The following is a 20,144-nucleotide window of genomic DNA, read 5'->3' as shown; positions in this document are numbered from 1 at the left end:
GAAATGAAACAATATAAATTTAAATCAATTAATTCAATGAAACTAATAATTTTATCTCAATTAAGATTTAAAAATATAAATTTCTAATTGTTTCGTGAGCTTCGAACCCAAGACTTATAGCGAGCGTTCCAGTGCTGTTATTAAAGCGCTACACTATTATACAACTACTTTGGACAACAGTATCAACATAACCGTACGGATGCGAAATGTAATTAACTGTTACATTGTCAGTGATTCCGCTATTGATAGGAATACAAACGTTTGTGTCCAGAATTTTCTGACACCACAAAGCGAGAATCGAAAGCCGAGAACCGACATCGGATCTCGAGAACAGCAAGAACTCGTTAGAATCGATAACTCGCAGTTCTCAGTTCGCGATTTGTCCCTCAATAAACACAACAATCAGCACATTTACAGTGATCTATTGTATGCACAGAGATTTGGTTGGATATCTGTATAGGCAGGTCGCTTTCGTGTAGATGGGCGATAAGTGCTGTTAACTAATTAAAAGCAATTTGTTGATATCGAAATGAACGTTTCGAGGGTACCCGAACAAAGATCTGCAAAGCAAAGATCAGTAGTGAGTTGAAGCTTGTGTGGCATTTTCTAGGTCGCCATTTTGTTTTTAGCGGAGGTGCAGCATATGTATATATTTTAAAGGAAAATCGTGTTATAGTGATTCATCCCTAACTCTGGGTGTCAACAGTCGAAAAAAATGAGCTCTAATGGGACTAGTGAGACCCAAATAGTTCTGTATGGTTCGAGCGGTAGAAGTTCTTCCCATTCTAACCATTCACCCACTGGGAAGGACTCGAAAAAACGGGAGACCGAAGGTTAGTTTAATTGATGAAAATTTGGATTGTGAAGTCGAAATATTGTTAGTTTTTTGATGCCGGTTTGGTGTAATATATACTTGAAATGAGATTTTGATGAATTTTATTGGCATCTGTCGCGTTGGAAGATATCGACTCGTAAGTTGCTTTGAGAGAAAAATATTCAGCCCTTCAAATTAGGTTATGTTTACAGTTTTAAACATTTCATTGCATGACTCGCACGTCGTCATGTCACATAAAGTAACCCTTCACGATTAAAGATCATCTTAGATGAGGTAGTAAAGTAGAATGAGTACTTATTGACAGATTGCGGAAGGTCTTAGCTGCGATACGTTGATCTACACTGAATGATTTTATTCACTACATTTATCTGTCAGTCTTGTACACAATAAAGGTTTTCTAAACGTTCCGTAAACAGTGGTAATATTACGTTTTGCCCCTCTGGTTACTGTATTTCTTGTTGTCAGCGGTTTTTGTTGCATGTAAATATTCAGGTGTGCCTCTCTATTTTTAAGTACTTCACTAGTTATGCATGTCTACAGATTAATACTTAGCAAATTTTTTCATAATTTTGTGATACTAATGTTGATATATTATCGCATGACGTATTTTCGCAAAGTAATGATGATGGCCCACAAAATTCATACAAAACACAGATACCCACACTTTTTTTTAAATAAAAAAGATAGAACACTCCTAACATTATAGTGAAGTTTTATGTTCATCATAGCGAAGATGAAAGCCATAATCTTAATGTCTTTCCGCCCACACCTCCCAGCAAATGTGTTACATTTTCTTCTGTGCAGTGAATGTGGACACTCCATGTGTAACATCTGGCTGTAGTCAGCTATCAAGCTGCAGAATTATTGGTCCTGATAGTCTGTACCTATCCGCATCCCATTTGTTTAATTTTTCATGGAATCTTTCTCCCAGTTCCTCCCTCACAGACCTAGATTTTCTAGGGAGTCCAGAAAGTGCAGAGCTTCATGCTCATTGAGACATTCAATACTTTGAAATTATCCAGCATGTTTCTTACTAATCATTGTGAGTTGCCGAGAAACTTCACAACTTGTTTAAACGCTATCAAAGGTCTTTAAATTTGATTCAGTCTGTCTTAAAATATTTCACCTTTTGTTAGTTTGTAAATTTCGGAGCTGAACTTTCACCTTGTGTAACAATGTTAGATTTTATGTGAAGTGGTGGCAAAGATTGTTTGCGTCCACCTTTGGCTCAAATGGTATGATCTTCCAACAACTTTTGGTGCTCTAATTGGCTATATAGTTTTGATACCAGCACATCTTTCGCATGACTGGCCTATATGCGTAGGTAGTAGGGGACCTTCCTTACAGCGTCAACATGTTTGATGTAAGACTCATGTGTCCTGATCCCCAACCTTGATGTGAAAGTACCCAAAATATACTTCTTCGACAAAGCTTTGCTGCCTTTACACTATGGTCAGGAACATTAATATAACTTCCAGTAGGTAAGAAATTAACAAAAGTTGACATCAGTCAGTTTGGTACTTGTTTCTGAAGTTGTGTGAAAAACAATATTTAAAACATCTAGATCCAAACATTACAATATCATCAGTGTATTGTGGGCTATATAGTTAAACATCTTTTTGTTGCAGGTTGCATTGCAAACCTTCAGACCATTGCTGGCATTATTATAAAGATTAAAAAGCTATAATTTGCATAGCTTACAGACATTCTAAATTTGTCAGAATATGCACGTTCTAATTACATTACACGAAAGTAGCATCCAAAAATACGATAGGAAAACCCTGTACCCTTAAGAAATCTATCTCACTTTTAGCCTGTGTTATTTGATACACCAATCTAATTCTCAGCATTCTGCTCTCTTGTCTGTACTACACCCACGTTTCACTTCCATACAAGGCTGCTCTCCTGAAAAATACTTTCAGAACAGACTTCTTAACATTTTTGAAATTTATATTTGATGCTAACAAAATTTCTCTTTCAGATACACTTTTTCCTCCTAGTGCCAGTTTTGTGCATCTTATATAATGTCTGCTTTCGCCATTGTCTATTGCTCTACCCACCAAGTAGTCTTGTTTAATTAGGCTACCATACTTCCATTGCACTTTTCATTTCTCTTGACAATCGTCAAATAACTTTTGAAGACAGTATATGTCCCATTCAACTGATATTTCATGTCCTGTCTCTGACATACAGTATCAGCAAACATCAGAATTTATCTTCTTGAACTTGGGTTCCTTTTCTGCTTGCAGGTTGATAACATTGTGGATGTGCTACAGGCTTGTCTCAATTACTTCTCAACTTCTGCTTTCCTTTAAGATCATTTGGCTCTTATAACTGCCATCTAGTTTGTGTGTAAGTTATGGCTAAGAGTAACCCCTTGCTCTGTGTTTTAGCCTTTAGTTTCAAAGAGAGTATTCCAGTCAACATAGCAGAAAGCTTTCTATAAATATGCAAGTGTTATAAATGTAGATTTTCCTATCCTCATATCTCATCTAAGATGCATCGTTAGACAATATTGCTGTGAGTGTTGCTAAATTTTATTGGGTTCCTAATACATCTTTTTCAGGATCATCTTCTATCAGTTTTTTCCATTATTGTGTAAATATTTCGTGTCGTTCTGACTTATGAAACTGAAACTGATGGGTCTGTCACATTCACATCACCACAACTTGACCTCTTTTGAATTGGAATTGTTGCATTCTCCTTGAAGTGTAATAGTACTTAACATTTTTCATATACCTTGCATAGCAGTTGCAGTAATTTTGCCATGGAATAGTCTAGCAGAATCTCAATAATTCAAATGGAATTTAATCTGCTCCGTATGGCTTCTTCCCACTTCGGTCACAGATGATTTGTACGTTTCATCAGTTTATGGTTCACACTTATGAAAATCATAATCTCCAGAATGCTCATGCTTTTTATCTGCTTACTGCCATGCCTTATGCTTATAATAGATGGTAACCATCTTGCAGTTTCTGAAATGCATATCCCCCACTCTATCCCCTTCTCTGGATCACTGAAAGTAGTGTCAAGGCACCTGGAAGGCTTTTTTTTTCATTTGAAGTTTCCTTGCAGCTGTTCATTTTCTGCTTGGTGAAACTTCTTTTTCAGCTTCTAGAGTGTTTCTTTCATGTTGTGAGGTCTGGCACTCCCATTGTGCTTCTTCATTCCTAGTCTCTGCTGTATCTCCAACAGTTTCATGTCCACTCTTCACTGTCTGAGAGCTCTGAAAGCTCACCGTCATTGAGTTCTTGTAGAATCTTCTCGGTTTCCTGGTGGAAAGTTTGACCATATTAGAGTCTGAAAAACAGAAATATTTATTGAAATGAGCTATGTGATGCATGAAAATAATTGGAATATCCATCAAATAAATTAAGAATGATTAGCTTCCAAAATAAATTCAACTGAACACCAAAAATGGTATCTACAAAAATGAGAATGTCCATGCAGCATGAACGTGCAACGCCACAGTGGTGTCAAGTGACAACCAGATTTGTAAACATGTCACTAACAATGTAACAAAAAAGTTCACCAAAATAATACACACACAGTAACTGTACCTTTAACAAACTTGTAACAACTTTGTCTTCTATAAATTTTTGACAGGCTCGAAACAGAAAGGAAAAAGTGTCAAGTACATTCCACACACCACAGCATACTCAACAGCACAACAAACGTTCAACTGTTGACTTCCCTATTCAAAGCAGATGAAAGTGCTCCATGTGGCACACAGTTTACAGATTGTTGTCATCCTCCACCAGCATGACAAAATGCACACATTCTGTTTTTCCACTCTGGAAACATGGTGGTGTCAATCGACAACATGATGCATGAAACAGTTAGCAAGCAGCATACTGCCCCAACGCAGTATATTAAAAAAATCTGGATTGTTTTGAGGTATAAATGTCAAAGGTTAAGGTCAATGACCTGAATGTAAAATTCTTAGAAACCTGCCATGTTGCATATCAATGTAAAGCTTTACTCGTTAACTTTTCAGTGTCAAAAGTTTCATTGCTATATTCAGATTAGAACCAAAATTATAGCCATTTATGTTGAGACACGCACGTAAATTTCACACAATTCCCAAACTTCGTAGACCTGTAACTTTCTTCACAGTTGTCATATACCTCTCCTCCAGATTGGTAGTTTTGTGTCGTATTTGGATCATTGGATACTTCAAATTTTAAAGAGATCCGAGTGGGTTGGGCTGAGTGCTGCATCGAACTGACGTGGAGTTACCACCATATATGTGAGCAGTTTTGTTCAGGCTCTGTGCTAACCCCAGGTCTGCACAGATCTGTGGTCTACCCACAAAGATTTGTTTGCTCAGATGTGATTTGTGCAAACAAATCTTAGTGTGTTGATTGATCTTACTGTTAACCTTAGTTTTGTTATATACATTTTTTTTCATGTGTAGTTGCTTTTTACTGCAGATTTTATATTTATGTTAAAAAAACGTGTATGATCTGTTAGGCATTAGGCATTTTGAAATTGATGTTATCCATTTCACTCGTAATCATGAAGTGATCTTCTGATAAAACATCAGATATACTTGGTGGTTAACACCAGCAACTAGTATTGGACATCTTTAACAAATGAGAAGAGAGAGAGATGCTTGGTTTTTAACATAAGTATTTAGTGAAAATAATGTATGAATAATAATTTCATATATTCTTAACAAGAGGAACATCAGTATAAAGAGTGAGTAATTGTGATTCCTTAAACGTGGTGTATGTGATACGTGCACTTTGAGTACCTTTTGTTTTTTATGAAATGGATTTGTTCCAATTATGCATTTTGTAATTAATTGATACCATTCAGCAAGTTATGTAGCATGTGAAGTTCCAGAAGCTGATAGTGAAAACCATTACAAAACAGATATTTCTTTGTAGCTGAAAAGGAAGAGCGGCGAAAGAGGCGCAGGTCCAGATGGGGAGGTGATGAGAAAGAGAAGACGTTTATTCCGGGAATGCCAACTGTTCTTCCTACAAACCTGAGTAAGCAGCAGGAACAGGCATATTTAGGTGAGTTTTATATAAAGCATTATGGGTTAATTAATTGTTGTTCTGATACAGGTTTATATATTAACAATTTTGGCTAAGTGTGATACCAGTGAAAAAATGATAGTTGATTTGATTATGTATTTTTCTGTGTTACTGAATATTCATATATTCTTACAGGTAAATGGGTTCATACTATGGGTGATTGATCTTTGTAATTTTTTTTCTTGATTCCGTAGGTAACTAGAAAGGGATCAGGATTTGATGTCATAATTTTCTCCAATATCTTTGACCAAGTGAGGTTGGACGTATAATACTTTGCAGTGTTCATTGTAATACCAAATTCAGTATGTTCTAACAATAATGACAATTATTTTTTGCAGTTTTATTGAGCCTGTTCATAAACCAAATTGTTCACTGGTGAAGATTAAATTGCTGTATGGCAATAAATTATTGCAAGCATCATCACTCTTATTTTCACACTGCACAGTTTATGTATATGTAGGGTCACATACCGACCCTGTAATTGGGAGGGGGGGATGATTTTCTTGGAGTAATCACATTTTTAATTGGGTTGTGGCCCATTATTTATTCCTGTTTCATCGATGAAAATATTTCATTTTTTGTGTCTGAGAAACATCACTTTATATACTTCAAATGTAAAAATTGTTAATTATTTCTATTTTAAGATAAAAGTTTATATGATTTCTATTTGTTATGACTAATTTCTTTTATGCATTCGGTATGAAAGCTGTCTGTAGTTGACTTATCAGACTAGTCTTAGAAGGTGATATATACCAAATTTTTTCATTCTTATCAAGTATTTACTGTAACTTTCTAATTTTTGGGCTTTGTGCCCTTTTCTAACCCATTAAATTTCAGTTCAGCTCCAGATTGAAGAAATCAGCAGGAAACTGCGCACTGGCGATTTAGGGATACCAGTTAACCCAGAAGAAAGGTGTGCTTCATGAAAAATAACCACTTCTATTCAGCTTAGCATCATCTTGAAGAAGTCTTATCTGCCATCCTATCATTACTTCTATCGTGGGCTTTGTATTGGTTTGGAAACTAAAATATTTTTTTTACAAGGATGGACATTTCAGGTTGGATGACTACGGTTTGAAACAGCTGATAACTAGCTTAAATTTTATTGAGAGTTTAATCAGTTATCAGGTCTTAGTTTGAATTGCAGGATACTAAGAAGTAAAAAAAATTGAATGTAGATCATTGTTCTGAAATATTTACATTCATATTAATTTTGTTGTGTTCAGTTGAGGCATAAGTCACATCTGAAATTGTGACTTGAAAGTAGTCATATTAAACAAATTTCATGCAGACTTTGCAGTGGCTTCTGTTTATTTCTGAGTGTGCTATTTTTTACAACCAATGAATGCCAATAAGTGGAAAACGTCTTAAGCTTCCACTGCACTACACCTGCAACGTGTTTGTAACTTGAACTTTTTTGTTTTGGGATATGACATTCATTCCAAGTATTTGCTGTAAACACTACCATAGCAAGAAATGTAGGCATAGCACTTTGCTCTTACTGATGTAACCTGTAATTTGCATGCTTTGGATGTTTGACTTACTATAGACAAATGAGCCAGTTGTTCAAATTTTCCTTTTTTTTATTCTTTCACTGTCATTTGATAGTCCATACAAGTCTCGTTTAAGTAACCTACCATTAGCCACTGCATTTCCTGCAGAAATTTTTAATACTTTTGTCCTGGGTGTGAACAGTGATGTGATAATTTGATAAAGGTATCCTTAAACTCAACTTTCATTATAACAAGAATTAATCTGTCATCCTACAAGCAGGGTTTACTGGAGGTAAATGCAAAAAATCATTTTAGGTATTTAGGCTCAACATAAGTTTATTGAGAAACTTCCACAGCAGTATGTGTTTTCGCCCCCAACCTCCCTTTGTCTAAGATATCCAGTTCTTGCAAGAAGATTGTGTTGATACGGGGGGGGAATGTAAGATTTGTTCCTTGGTCAGTTTTGGTCCTGGAATAAATTAGATAGCATCTCTCTTACAATTGTCAGGCAAATATATTCTCAATTTATAAATATAATGCAAATGTGGCATCAACAAGAATGAAAATATTAAAGTTCTACCCCGAAGTAGTTACTGTTGATAATTTCTGCATTCTGAAATGAATCAACAGATGGTGAAGTTTAAATCAAAGTAGCTGCTCTATGGGCACCCATTGTTCATAATTTCCAGAGACACTGGCTACAGCCTTGAAAACTAGTACACCAGTGGAACAATAATAAACATAGTTAATTTAAATTTGTTTAGTGCAGTAGTGAACATAATTTTCAGTATTGCTTGGTTATAGTTCATTACAAAGAGTTCATCATTATATTAATCCTGCAATTCAGACACCAATGTTTTTGCTGTGTTGCATAAATGCAGTTAAATGTATGTCATGCAGTTCTTTTAATTCTATTGTAGTTCAGTAATATGTTGCAATTTCTTAACTTTCGACAGCAAAATTTTAAAGTTAACTGATTTGTACTGTCAAAGTATCTTGGAAGATTTCTCTGTTGCATCGCCTTGGTTGGTGTTCTGTTGATAAATGGTATACACAAGGGAAAGTAAAGAAATCTGATTGATTTAATAGACATTTCTTTACTAAATTTCGTATTTTGAAGTTGGATACGTTTGTAAAATTAATTCCTTGCTTAGTGCTTTTGAAGAACAACTACTGACAGTAGCTGCTACATGAAAATCCTGATTCATGTTTGTTTTTTTATTTGGTGAAAGGCATACATTTGGTTTTGAAGCAACTCTTTGTAGGTTGGACAATAAAGAGAAAATTGAGTGACAACGTTGCCCAACTTGGTTGCCATGCACTTCTTGTTCTAATAACTAAGTAGCAAGTTCTAGTATTTACATAATGCCATGCAAGAGAGATTGTTGCAGTTTTTAGTGCATAATGATAATATCCAAAATATTTGTTAAACTACTTTGTCCTAGTTTCTTTACACATATAGTGTGTGACATGTAGTATCAGACTTTTTGCCAGAATTTTTGTCTTTCACTGAAATGTAGCAAAACACATATGAAAGCATCTTCCTGTGAGAATTTTTCTTATTTGAATTTGTTGAAATTGTCACAAGGAATTTGAGAAAGCTGAATGGATTTTAATTCAGCAGATTGAGGAATACTTGGCTGTTGCTTGCGTTACTCCTGTTTGATGTGGTTTTATATGCAGATTGCTCCAAGAACATTTTCAAAGAGACTTGACTAGTTACATTGCACTTAGGATTCTCTGAAATATTCTTTGTCACTACATTTATCAGTTTGCATAGTTTTCTAATAAGAAATGTACTGGGGAAGAGTGGCATCCAAGATGTGTGTGTCTTTTAAAGACACACACATGATAGGCCACCCACATGAAAAGATGTTGATGATAAAGTGTGGAGTAGAACACAATCAGTGTGTTAGGGCTACCATTGTTGTTTTCTCCTCACAGTCAGGAAAGTATGGGTTACATAGTTTATTAATTTGGCCCTTGTAATTTGTGTGGGGCATAAGATTTGCAAAAATGTCTTACCATAGTAGTGTAGGTATCTGAATACTGTTTTTATTTTTAGTGTATTCATGTTTTTTTATTTAAAAAAACTTAAGAGCACAAACTGATAACTTTCTCTACATTCTTACAGATGATGGTTGCACAGGCCATTTTTGGCAAGGGCATTCTAGGCTTAATAACCACTATCTTAAAAGTAAGATGGATGGGAGCTTCGCATTTCATAACTGCTGACCTAAAGAATAGAAGGTTGCTTTAATCAGTTTTCATTTCAGACTGCAGAACCTGTGGTGCCAAAATTAGTCTTCAAACACATTAAAATACCTCACTTACTGATTTTCTGATATCAGTAGGCTCCATAGTATCCATTTGTATGGTTCATCTTTGTATGGTCCAGACATTGTAATTAACTAATAATGTGGTCACAAATTGTGCTTTATCAATGAAATTGAAAATGATTTTTACTTCTGCGATGCAGTAAGAAAGTAAGACAGTTCTTACTGCATTTGCGTTTTTGATTAAATTGGTGACTGAATAGTAAATCAGTAACTTCAGGCAAAAGTGAATTAATGAGGGAAAGTAAATTCTTCATAATATTTCCACTTTTCTTTTGCAGCTTTTTATTTAAGCAATAATATTTTAGTAAATCGATGATACTTTCTTTCAGGAAGTCACTCCCTTTTAATCAAGAGTGGTTTTGTTTTTAGATTTACGTTTCCATCTAGCTTTCAGATACCATGTGTTACAATTTTTTGTTTTTCATTTCTTTACAACCAGCTTGTTAATTTAGGCAGTAATTTTCCTGATTTGACAGGTTAAGGATGCTGGAAATGTCCTCAATAAACCAAAACTTCATTATTATCAGTAGGGGTTTTTAAATGGATAGGGTGACTGGAAACCCAACTCAAATTTCATTTTCAAATTTGGTTTTCATACCATCACTCATATAAATAGTCAGGTATTCTCTTATTTTGTGTAAAATAATTTCTTGCTCCTTTTGTATCTTATAAAGTTATTTGATTAGCCATTTCCATATGTGGTTTTTGTAATTTATTTTTGCTTTTGCATCTTTCTTTAAATGTTCTTTTAAGTAATTTTGTCACATCTACCTGCTTTCTAGCATTTGCTTTCTGCCTGAAGAACAAATTCTGTGTATGATGACCCTGAATGAAGTTCATAGATGTGAAAATATTATTTTATTACTTTCTCCCTGTGAGTGTTCTTAGCTCAGAGCCAGAGGGGGCTGATGATGGGAGGTGGGGTGAAGTGCTTCATTAGCACTCATTTCACAGGGCCCTGCACTAGAGTTTTCCAGTATTTGGTAAACTGGTAATGTGACTGTGCACATTGTACTGACTGCAAGTATTGAGATGCAGTAAGCCAGAACTTTGGCTGAGCTGAAGCTACTACAGAATCAAAAAATGTAAAGACATTAAAGCTATTTTCATTAATTTGAGTTCCATAGTAAGGGGGAAAGCATTAAATACAAGCGCAAACTGGATTTTTATATGCAGTGCAGGATTGTGATGTGAATGCACAAAGAATGAAATATAATGAAAGCAAAACATTTTTTAATTGTATATGATTAAATGCATATTCATTAATTTCAGTATTCAAGTCTCCCATTAGTGTGGTATTGAGTTCAGTGCCACGAGTTTTCTTCCTAAATCTGTTTAATCATATTTGACATTTCAGCAACTATGAACAAGTGTTATTGCTGCTTCACTTGAGTTATTTTTTGTGATTTATTCCACTGCAGCCTGTTAAATACATTTAGGTTCTCTCTTTACTGCGAAGGATGTTTAAGGAGAATAGAGGATTAATTGAACCAACCAGAGTAAATCTCATTGTCCATTCCACAAATTCACACCATGCTACTACAATTAATTATAAGGTACCTTTCTTGACATTTCACTTTCTGGGGAACCATTATGAATGGGCTTCTTGCCAATGCACACTGTAGTGAATGTAGTGAATCAATCTGCTACCCTCTTGATTAAATGTTACAAATGACTCGAAGTGTGTCTAATTTCTAAATCATATCAACTATAGGACTCTGCCACCACATAATCAACGAGCAACTGGTTGTGTTGACCCTAGGCTCTGAAATTCAAAAGCATTTGGGACTCTGGTCAGAGATTGCTGTGAGGATAACCATGCCAAGGCCGGAGACTGTTTAATGTGCTCTCCCAGAATTGTCTGTATCTGAAAGTCTGGTCTAATGTACAGAGGGTTGAGAGGCACAACTGATGCGTGTGAGTTTGTGAGGCTTTGTTATTCTGACGTGCATGAAAGAATATTGGGAGTAAGGAAGTCTGGTAATGACTTCAGACCATATGGTACACCCACCTCTCCCTGTACCTTGCTGCACAAGGTTTTACAAAATAGATGACATCAACCACAGAATTATAAATGCTTCTACTACTATACAAGGTACGTTCAAAAAGTGAGGTGGTTTTATGTTTTCATGAAAAAATATTTATTGATTATTTATGTTGTCTCCTTCAAAGTAATTCCCCTCAGATACAATACATTTGTGCCAACACTTCTTCCAATCCTCGAAGCACTTCTCGTAAGCACTTCTTGGTGCATCCTTGAGTACATCCAGTGATGCAGTTTTTATTTCCTCAGTCATGGAAAATCTCCGTCTTTTCATAGGTGTCTTCAGTTTTCAGAACAGGAAAAAGTTGCAGGGGCCAAATCCTGTGAATATGGTGGCTGTGGAATGATTGTCGTGTTGTTTTTTGGCCAAAAATCTCTCACAAGCAATGATGAATGAGCTGGTGCATTGTCATGATGTAAAACCCGTGAATTGTTTTTCCATGATTTCGGACTTTTTTTGCGTATTGCTTATTGCAAATGGTGCATAATGTCAAGGTAATACTCCTTATTGACCGTACAACATTGAGGCAAAAATCCATGATGTTCTACACCATAGTAATTGGAAAAAAAAACAGTGACCAAAACTTTGACATTTGATCGAACATGGTATGCTTTTTCCAGTCTTGGCTCCCTAGGATGCTTCCATTGGGACAATTAGGCTTTGGTTTCGATGTCATAACCCTCAACCTATGTTTCGTAACCAGTTACGATCCTTTTGAGCAAATCAGGATCATCATTGACGTCATTCAAGAGGTCCTGAACGACGTTCACGTGACGGCTCTCCTGATCAAAATTGCAAAGTTTTGGAACAAACTTTTCCAAAACAATTTTCTTAACAGCAGTTTAGATGTTATCATCTGTTGTTGATGTGCTGGGGCACCCAGAGTTGAGGTTCGTCATTGTCATCTTCTCGGCCATCTTGGAAGAGTTTGTACGACTTGCAAACATTTTTTTTACTGAGAGCAGACTCACTGTATGCCACTGTCAACATTTCAAGTGTTTTAGACCAAGTGATTCCATTTCTCACACAAAATTTGAAAAAAATTCGTTGTTTTATTTTTTATAATAATCGAAAATTGCCGAGCATGCTAAAACATTTCTAACCTTTCTATCTGTCAAAAACAAATGATGCTGTACACTAGAAACTGTGAACGTATGTTTGGAACAGGTGTACAAACATAACAAAAACATTGATAATCAAATTACATTGCCCGCCCAATTTGAAGTCACTTTACTTTTTGAACAGGCCTCATACATTTAGGGGTAGAAAATAGTGGAACTCCATGGTCTAGAGAAGAGTTTGTGAAATTGGAAGAGGAATGAGCAAGTGGGATATCAAAAGATTATCAGAAGTGCAATGAATAAGTAAGAGGAACAGAGAAGGGAGGAAGTTTAGGTGTAGGCTGTAACGTAAACAGGGTAATTAGGAGCAGTATTATAGAAATTTCTGAATCTGCCTAAATAATACACTATTGAACAAAAGTATCCGGACACCTGGCTGAAAATGACTTAAAATTTCGTGGTGACATCCAATAGTAATGCTGGAATTCAATATGGTGTTGGCCCACCCTTAGCCTTCATGACAGCTTCCACTCTCTCAGGCATATGTTCAGTCAGGTGCTGGAAGGTTTCTTGGGGAATGGCAGCCCATTCTTCACAAAGTTCTGCAATGAGGAGAGGTGTCAGTGTTGGTTGAAGAGGCCTGGCACAAAGTCGGTGTTCCATAACATTCCGGAGGTGTTCTATAGGATTCAGGTCAGGACTCTGTGCAGGCCAGACCATTACAGGGATGTTATTGCCGTGCATCAACTCCGCCACAGGCCGTGCATTATGAACAGGTGCTTGATCATGTTGATGCAATCACCATACACGAATTGCTCTTCTACAGTGGAAAACAAGAAGCCACTGTGTTTAACGCATTTTGGAAATCTAGAAATGAGGAATCTGTCTATTGCTAGCTCCTCCCCCCTCCTCTGCCTCCTCACCCCCCTCCGCCCTCCTCTGCCTCCTCACCCCCCTCTGCCCTCCTCTGCCTCCTCACCCCCCTCCGCCCTCCTCTGCCTCCTCACCCCCCTCCGCCCTCCTCTGCCTCCTCACCCCCCTCCGCCCTCCTCTGCCTCCTCACCCCCCTCCGCCCTCCTCTGCCCTCCTCTGCCTCCTCACCACCCTCCGCCCTCCTCTGCCTCCTCACCCCCCTCCGCCCTCCTCTGCCTCCTCACCCCCCTCCGCCCTCCTCTGCCTCCTCACCCCCCTCCGCCCTCCTCTGCCTCCTCACCCCCCTCCGCCCTCCTCTGCCTCCTCAACCCCCTCCGCCCTCCTCTGCCTCCTCACCCCCCTCCGCCCTCCTCTGCCTCCTCACCCCCCTCCGCCCTCCTCTGCCTCCTCACCCCCCTCCGCCCTCCTCTGCCTCCTCACCCCCCTCCGCCCTCCTCTGCCTCCTCACCCCCCTCCGCCCTCCTCTGCCTCCTCACCCCCCTCCGCCCTCCTCTGCCTCCTCACCCCCCTCCGCCCTCCTCTGCCTCCTCACCCCCCTCTGCCCTCCTCTGCCTCCTCACCCCCCTCTGCCCTCCTCTGCCTCCTCACCGCCCTCTGCCCTCCTCTGCCTCCTCACACCCCTCTGCCCTCCTCTGCCTCCTCACACCCCTCTGCCCTCCTCTGCCTCCTCACACCCCTCTGCCCTCCTCTGCCTCCTCACACCCCTCTGCCCTCCTCTGCCTCCTCACACCCCTCCGCCCTCCTCTGCCTCCTCACACCCCTCCCCCCTCCTCTGCCTCCTCACACCCCTCCCCCCTCCCCTCCCCTGCCTCCTCACACCCCTCCCCCCTCCCCTCCCCTGCCTCCTCACACCCCTCCCCCCTCCCCTGCCTCCTCACACCCCTCCCCCCTCCCCTGCCTCCTCACACCCCTCCCCCCTCCCCTGCCTCCTCACACCCCTCCCCCCTCCTCTGCCTCCTCACACCCCTCCCCCCTCTTCTGCCTCCTCACACCCCTCCCCCCTCCTCTGCCTCCTCACACCCCTCCCCCCTCCTCTGCCCCCTCCCCCCTCCTCTGCCCCCTCCCCCCTCCTCTGCCTCCTCACACCCCTCCCCCCTCCTCTGCCCCCTCCCCCCTCCTCTGCCTCCTCACACCCCTCCCCCCTCCTCTGCCCCCTCCCCCCTCCTCTGCCTCCTCACACCCCTCCCCCCTCCTCTGCCTCCTCACACCCCTCCCGTCTCCTCACCCCACCCCTCCCGTCTCCTCACCCCACCCCCTCCCCCGTCTCCTCCCCTCCGCTCCCCCGTCTCCTCCCCTCATCCCCCGCCCCTCCCCTCCTCCCCTCCCCAGGGTCCGTCTCCTCCCCTCCCCACCCCTCCCCCGTCTCCTCCCCTCCCCCGTCTCCTCCCCTCCCCCGTCTCCTCCCCTCCCCCGTCTCCTCCCCTCCCCCGTCTCCTCCCCTCCCCCGTCTCCTCCCCTCCCCCGTCTCCTCCCCTCCCCCGTCTCCTCCCCTCCCCCGTCTCCTCCCCTCCCCGTCTCCTCCCCTCCCCGTCTCCTCCCCTCCCCGTCTCCTCCCCTCCCCGTCTCCTCCCCTCCCCGTCTCCTCCCCTCCCCGTCTCCTCCCCTCCCCGTCTCCTCCCCTCCCCGTCTCCTCCCCTCCCCGTCTCCTCCCCTCCCCGTCTCCTCCCCTCCCCTCCCCGTCTCCTCCCCTCCCCTCCCCCGTCTCCTCCCCTCCCCTCCCCCGTCTCCTCCCCTCCCCTCCCCCGTCTCCTCCCCTCCCCTCCCCCGTCTCCTCCCCTCCCCTCCCCCGTCTCCTCCCCTCCCCTCCCCCGTCTCCTCCCCTCCCCTCCCCCGTCTCCTCCCCTCCCCTCCCCCGTCTCCTCCCCTCCCCTCCCCCGTCTCCTCCCCTCCCCTCCCCCGTCTCCTCCCCTCCCCTCCCCCGTCTCCTCCCGTCTCCTCCCCTCCCCTCCCCCGTCTCCTCCCGTCTCCTCCCCTCCCCTCCCCCGTCTCCTCCCCTCCCCTCCCCCGTCTCCTCCCCTCCCCTCCCCCGTCTCCTCCCCTCCCCTCCCCCGTCTCCTCCCCTCCCCTCCCCCGTCGCCTCCCCTCCCTCCCTCCTCCGTCCCCTGTCCCCGTCCCCTCCCCTCCTCCGTCTCCCTCCTCTCCCCTCCCCTCCTCCCCTCCTCCCATCCCCTCCCCTCCCCTCCTCCCCTCCTCCCCTCCCCTCCCCTCCTCCCCTCCTCCCCTCCCCTCCCCTCCTCCCCTCCTCCCCTCCCCTCCTCCCCTCCCCTCCCCTCCTCCCCTCCCCTCCCCTCCCCTCCTCTCCCCTCCTCCTCGTCCCCCCACCCCTTCCACTGTCTCATCACCCCTCCCCCAGTGGCTGGACTATGTTTTCTTTTATTTGATTTAATATTTTGATTCTGTGCATCTTGAAACCGAGGAAGTCACAATATCAGGTTTCTTGATTTATTACAGGAAATATTGGGAATGAAAAAAAGTTAGGTTATTTCAGAAACTGGTTGTTTTAGCAGTAACCACCACCCCTATTCAGTGTAGGACTTCATTAGTGACCTGAACTACACACTGTCTTCAGCATTCTTCTGTAGTACCACTTTTCAAAAGCTTCTCTTTTTGTCTGTACTGATTATTGTCAGTGTTTTGCTCCCACATATACCTATACCCTTGAAAAAACCTTTCAGAAAATATTTGTAACTCTTCAATTTGCTTTGGATGTTCACAGATCTCTTCAGAAGAGCTTTTCTTGATGTTACCAGTCTGTGTGTTAAATCTTCATTATTTCTGCTATCATCTGTTATTTTGCAGTCCAACTAGCAACAGTCATCTACTGTGTTTAGAATTTCATTTCCTGATCTGTTTCCTCCCTCTCACAATTAGATTACTCTCCACTGCTGGGAATTTGCTTTTATTGATTTTCATCTTGTAGCCAGTTTTCAGATCCTTTTAATATTTTAATATGAAGGGCCTGCATTATTTCTAAGATATTATCATCATTAATCACATTTCCGTAAGTCACTTCCATCTCCTTAAGTTCAGTGCATCATTGAATGAGATGGCTAGAAGGGTTTTTGTAATTAGAACTTAAACTGATAGGTAACAATGTAAAGATACATAACTTTATTCGGAACATCCGTGTTATGAGTAAACAACTTCTTGTAATTTGAAGCAATGTAATAAAGTTGCACAGAAATCATCTTTCACTATTTCTGGAGAGATTTCTTCTATTTGGCTCTCGATAACTAGTAACTTAGGTAATCAAGGTACAAGCAACGCTATAGCCTTTACTTACTTTATTTTACCTATAAGTTATGATCTGTTTTGTGGTCGTGTTGTCACCAATGTGCTCAGGATTGTATGAAACTGCTCACTATAACATCTTTTAAAAACTGTACATCTCATTGAACAACATAATATCTCATCAACACAGACCTTGTTGACTTATTTTTCCTATAGTTACATTGAAACTATTACATATTGCAGTAGTGTCTCCCTTAATTCACATAAAATTGAGCAAATGAATAAAAAATCAGATGTCATTACTGTGTAATTTTGTCCATTGGAAAGTTGTTGGCTTGTGTCCCTCACTTGAATCTCTTTGTATTCTTCTTAATTCTTCTGTGATTTACCACAAATCCCCCCATGGCAAATACGCAGAGGAAAAATTGATGAAGTTCACTGCCATATCTCATCCTCCACAACATCAAACTTCTAACATATTGCTGTTTGTGAGATGCAAAAACATAAGGAAATGAAATGGTAGGAAGTGTTTGAAAATTTTCAGTTTATACTGGCAGAACTAAAACTAATAGATAAATTTCTGTGGTTAATGTATATTAGTGTGTCCACCATTAGAGATTGATTTTTAAGCATGCAGTTCCTGTTGATGAAACTCATAGGATAAGTCACTTCTTCTGTACAAATTTTCTACATACGCTTCACTTTTATTTAGGATTGATTGCCGAGAATGCATGTATTGATTATTGGATTAATTTCATTTAATCCTTAAAACTTATTTTAAAAAGAAGAGAGATGATGGCTACATTAGAGACAAAAAATTAGGGAGAATAAGTTTCGGCATTCATCTTATTACTTAGGGAGTGACGAAAATGCTCTGTATAACTTTTTGTAGTAAAGGAATTTTTGGTCCACCTCCTGTTTTTCCATTATGTCCCAGGTGTGCTATACTTCTCCTTTGCAGATGAAACTGTTAAGTCAGTGGTTAAAATACTTGCATAAATTCTGAGTAGAAGACATTTCCAGTCAGCCGCCATATGAAACTATCAGTGCACAAAACACAGTGTTTGATAAATTTTTTATTGGAATGACTAAACTATTCTTAAAACTTGACAACCAATACTTGCTAAATGATTTTGAAGGCCAGTTAAGACATTTTTGCACAGTTCATCTTGGGTATGTTTTTTTAACTGATGTTTGATGTATTGTAATGGTGGTAGTATTGCTGTATACCTTACATAGTTGATGGCAGCATATAAACAGTAAAAACTTATCAAGGAATAGTGGTACGTTTTTAGAAAAAATTAAATACTTTTGTGAAAGGATTATCATTCTTCAGTTTTGTAGTGTACGAAGTGACTCTCATATATAAATCTGATCCATTTGATTAATAATGGTTTCTTTCTATGACAAAAAAAGAAAAAAAATCAGGTAGAAAATTTTACACATTCACACACTTTTAGTTAATGTAGCTTCATAGAATACCCAAAATTGATAGTATCTATCTAGATTATTCTACAACCAAAGGAATGTTTGTTCAACAGTAGTCCATGGGCCATGAGGCCATTTGGGATCAGTGTGTAAAAGTTGTTCAGAATCCTACCACTTGATGGAATTAAGGCCAAAAGCAAAGATTGGAATATAGCATTTCTATGCTTAGTAAAGTGGCCCAAATTAATTTTACAATTGAAGTGGGAAGGCCTTTATGCACATTACATTGTTTAAATAAATTTTATGAGTTCAAAATTGACACATGGAAACTTTTATTACGGTTGACACTGATGTGTCCAAACATGACGACTTCTGTCAACTGCTCAGTCATGTTGCCTAAATGTGCTTTCTTGATAATACTCTCATGATAGTGCTTCCAGAGCAGTTTTCTTTCTAGTATACAAAATTATATTTGCTGTTCTGTCAGCACTGAACTGGATGGTCCAGGGTGGTCTTGTTCTTTTAAGTTTGTCTTCCCAAACTTAAGAATGGGATCTGTGAGTAAACACTTCAGTGTGATGTGCCTAAAAATTCTATCATCATAATCCATTATCATGTTCTCTTTCAGAGGCAGAAGAAACTTATTGCTGGGTACCAGGACATGTGGAAATCTAAGGAAAAGAACTTGTTAATGTTACCTCCACTGTCTCTGACCTACTCTGTTTAGCCAGCTGGTACATAAATTTGATGCCTCAAATTTTGAGTAAATTTTTTTTGCTGACGTGAGGGGGTGGTCTCTCCCATACGACCCACCCACCCCCTGCTGTAAATAATAATGTGAAAAATGTAGTATAAGTTTTAAGGTTCTGCACATTTGGCCTTCATGACATATTAGGAGAGAAAGCTAAGCTTGTAACAGCATGGCTGGGTTATCCATTATTATTAGTCCACCACCTATCATAACAGTGCAGACTGGGTAGCTAGGGTATCGTTCAACTGGTAGATGCTGGGGTTTTTTCCTCAGTTTTTCTTTAGTTCATGTTGCAGGTTCTGCTGCACAGCACTTAAGTCAATTAATTGCATTGCATTTGAAAGAACGGTCTTTTTCTACAAAGTACCGCAAAGAAACATGGCTTTTTAACATTGAAACAAATATGTTCTGTTTTCACAACAAGAAGAAATATTTTTTGCCTTTAATTTCCTAAATGGAGGTAGAATTAGAAGATATTGATACTAAAAATAAAATTGCTTGAAAATGTGGTTACTTACTGAAAATTAGTTTCCTACATTTGCCTTCATATGAAACATTTTGAAGCAGTTTTTAAAAAAAGTCCCATATCACTGGTTATCTTTTCTTGCCACTTTCCCAAATCTTGACTTGCTTCATCATGTACAAACCTTGCATTTTCTCCAATGCGATTTTGACACTTCTGTAGATGGAATCAATTTAGGGAAGTGTCCGTCACTGAGTCATTTTGAGTTAGTTGATACAACCAGGCTTTCTTATGTGGGCAGCAGATGAATTTAGTGTATAAAGCTTTGCTGTTTACAAGAGCGTGAAAAGAATTCTTGCGGTCAGCCAGAAAGCGATGGAGAACATACTGACCATAATTGCCAGTCTGCAAGGCCATATTACACATTGGATTCACTGAGAGAAAATGTTCCTACCCGCTATTTTACTCAGCGGAATCTGGAACTAAAACTATAAATAGGTTTTGAACTGTAACTGATTAA

At 40.2% G+C, this 20,144-nt stretch overlaps 1 protein-coding gene across 1 annotated transcript in view; it reads left to right on the top strand.

Annotated features, from left to right (window-relative positions):
* Positions 1-412: 412 nt before the first annotated feature.
* LOC126254837 (splicing factor 1-like) overlaps positions 413-20,144 on the top strand; it is a 46,559-nt gene continuing 26,827 nt past the window's right edge. The window contains exons 1-3 of the mRNA XM_049955343.1: positions 413-833; positions 5,728-5,859; positions 6,718-6,793. Of these exons, the coding sequence (XP_049811300.1) occupies positions 716-833; positions 5,728-5,859; positions 6,718-6,793 (326 nt within the window). The 5' untranslated portion in view covers positions 413-715. The remainder of the gene's footprint in view (positions 834-5,727; positions 5,860-6,717; positions 6,794-20,144) is intronic.

The sequence above is a fragment of the Schistocerca nitens genome, chromosome 1 (assembly GCF_023898315.1).
Source record: "Schistocerca nitens isolate TAMUIC-IGC-003100 chromosome 1, iqSchNite1.1, whole genome shotgun sequence".
NCBI lineage: Eukaryota > Metazoa > Arthropoda > Insecta > Orthoptera > Acrididae > Schistocerca > Schistocerca nitens.
The sequence above is the reverse complement of the archived record's forward strand: the minus strand, read 5'-3'. Positions and strand labels throughout refer to the sequence as shown.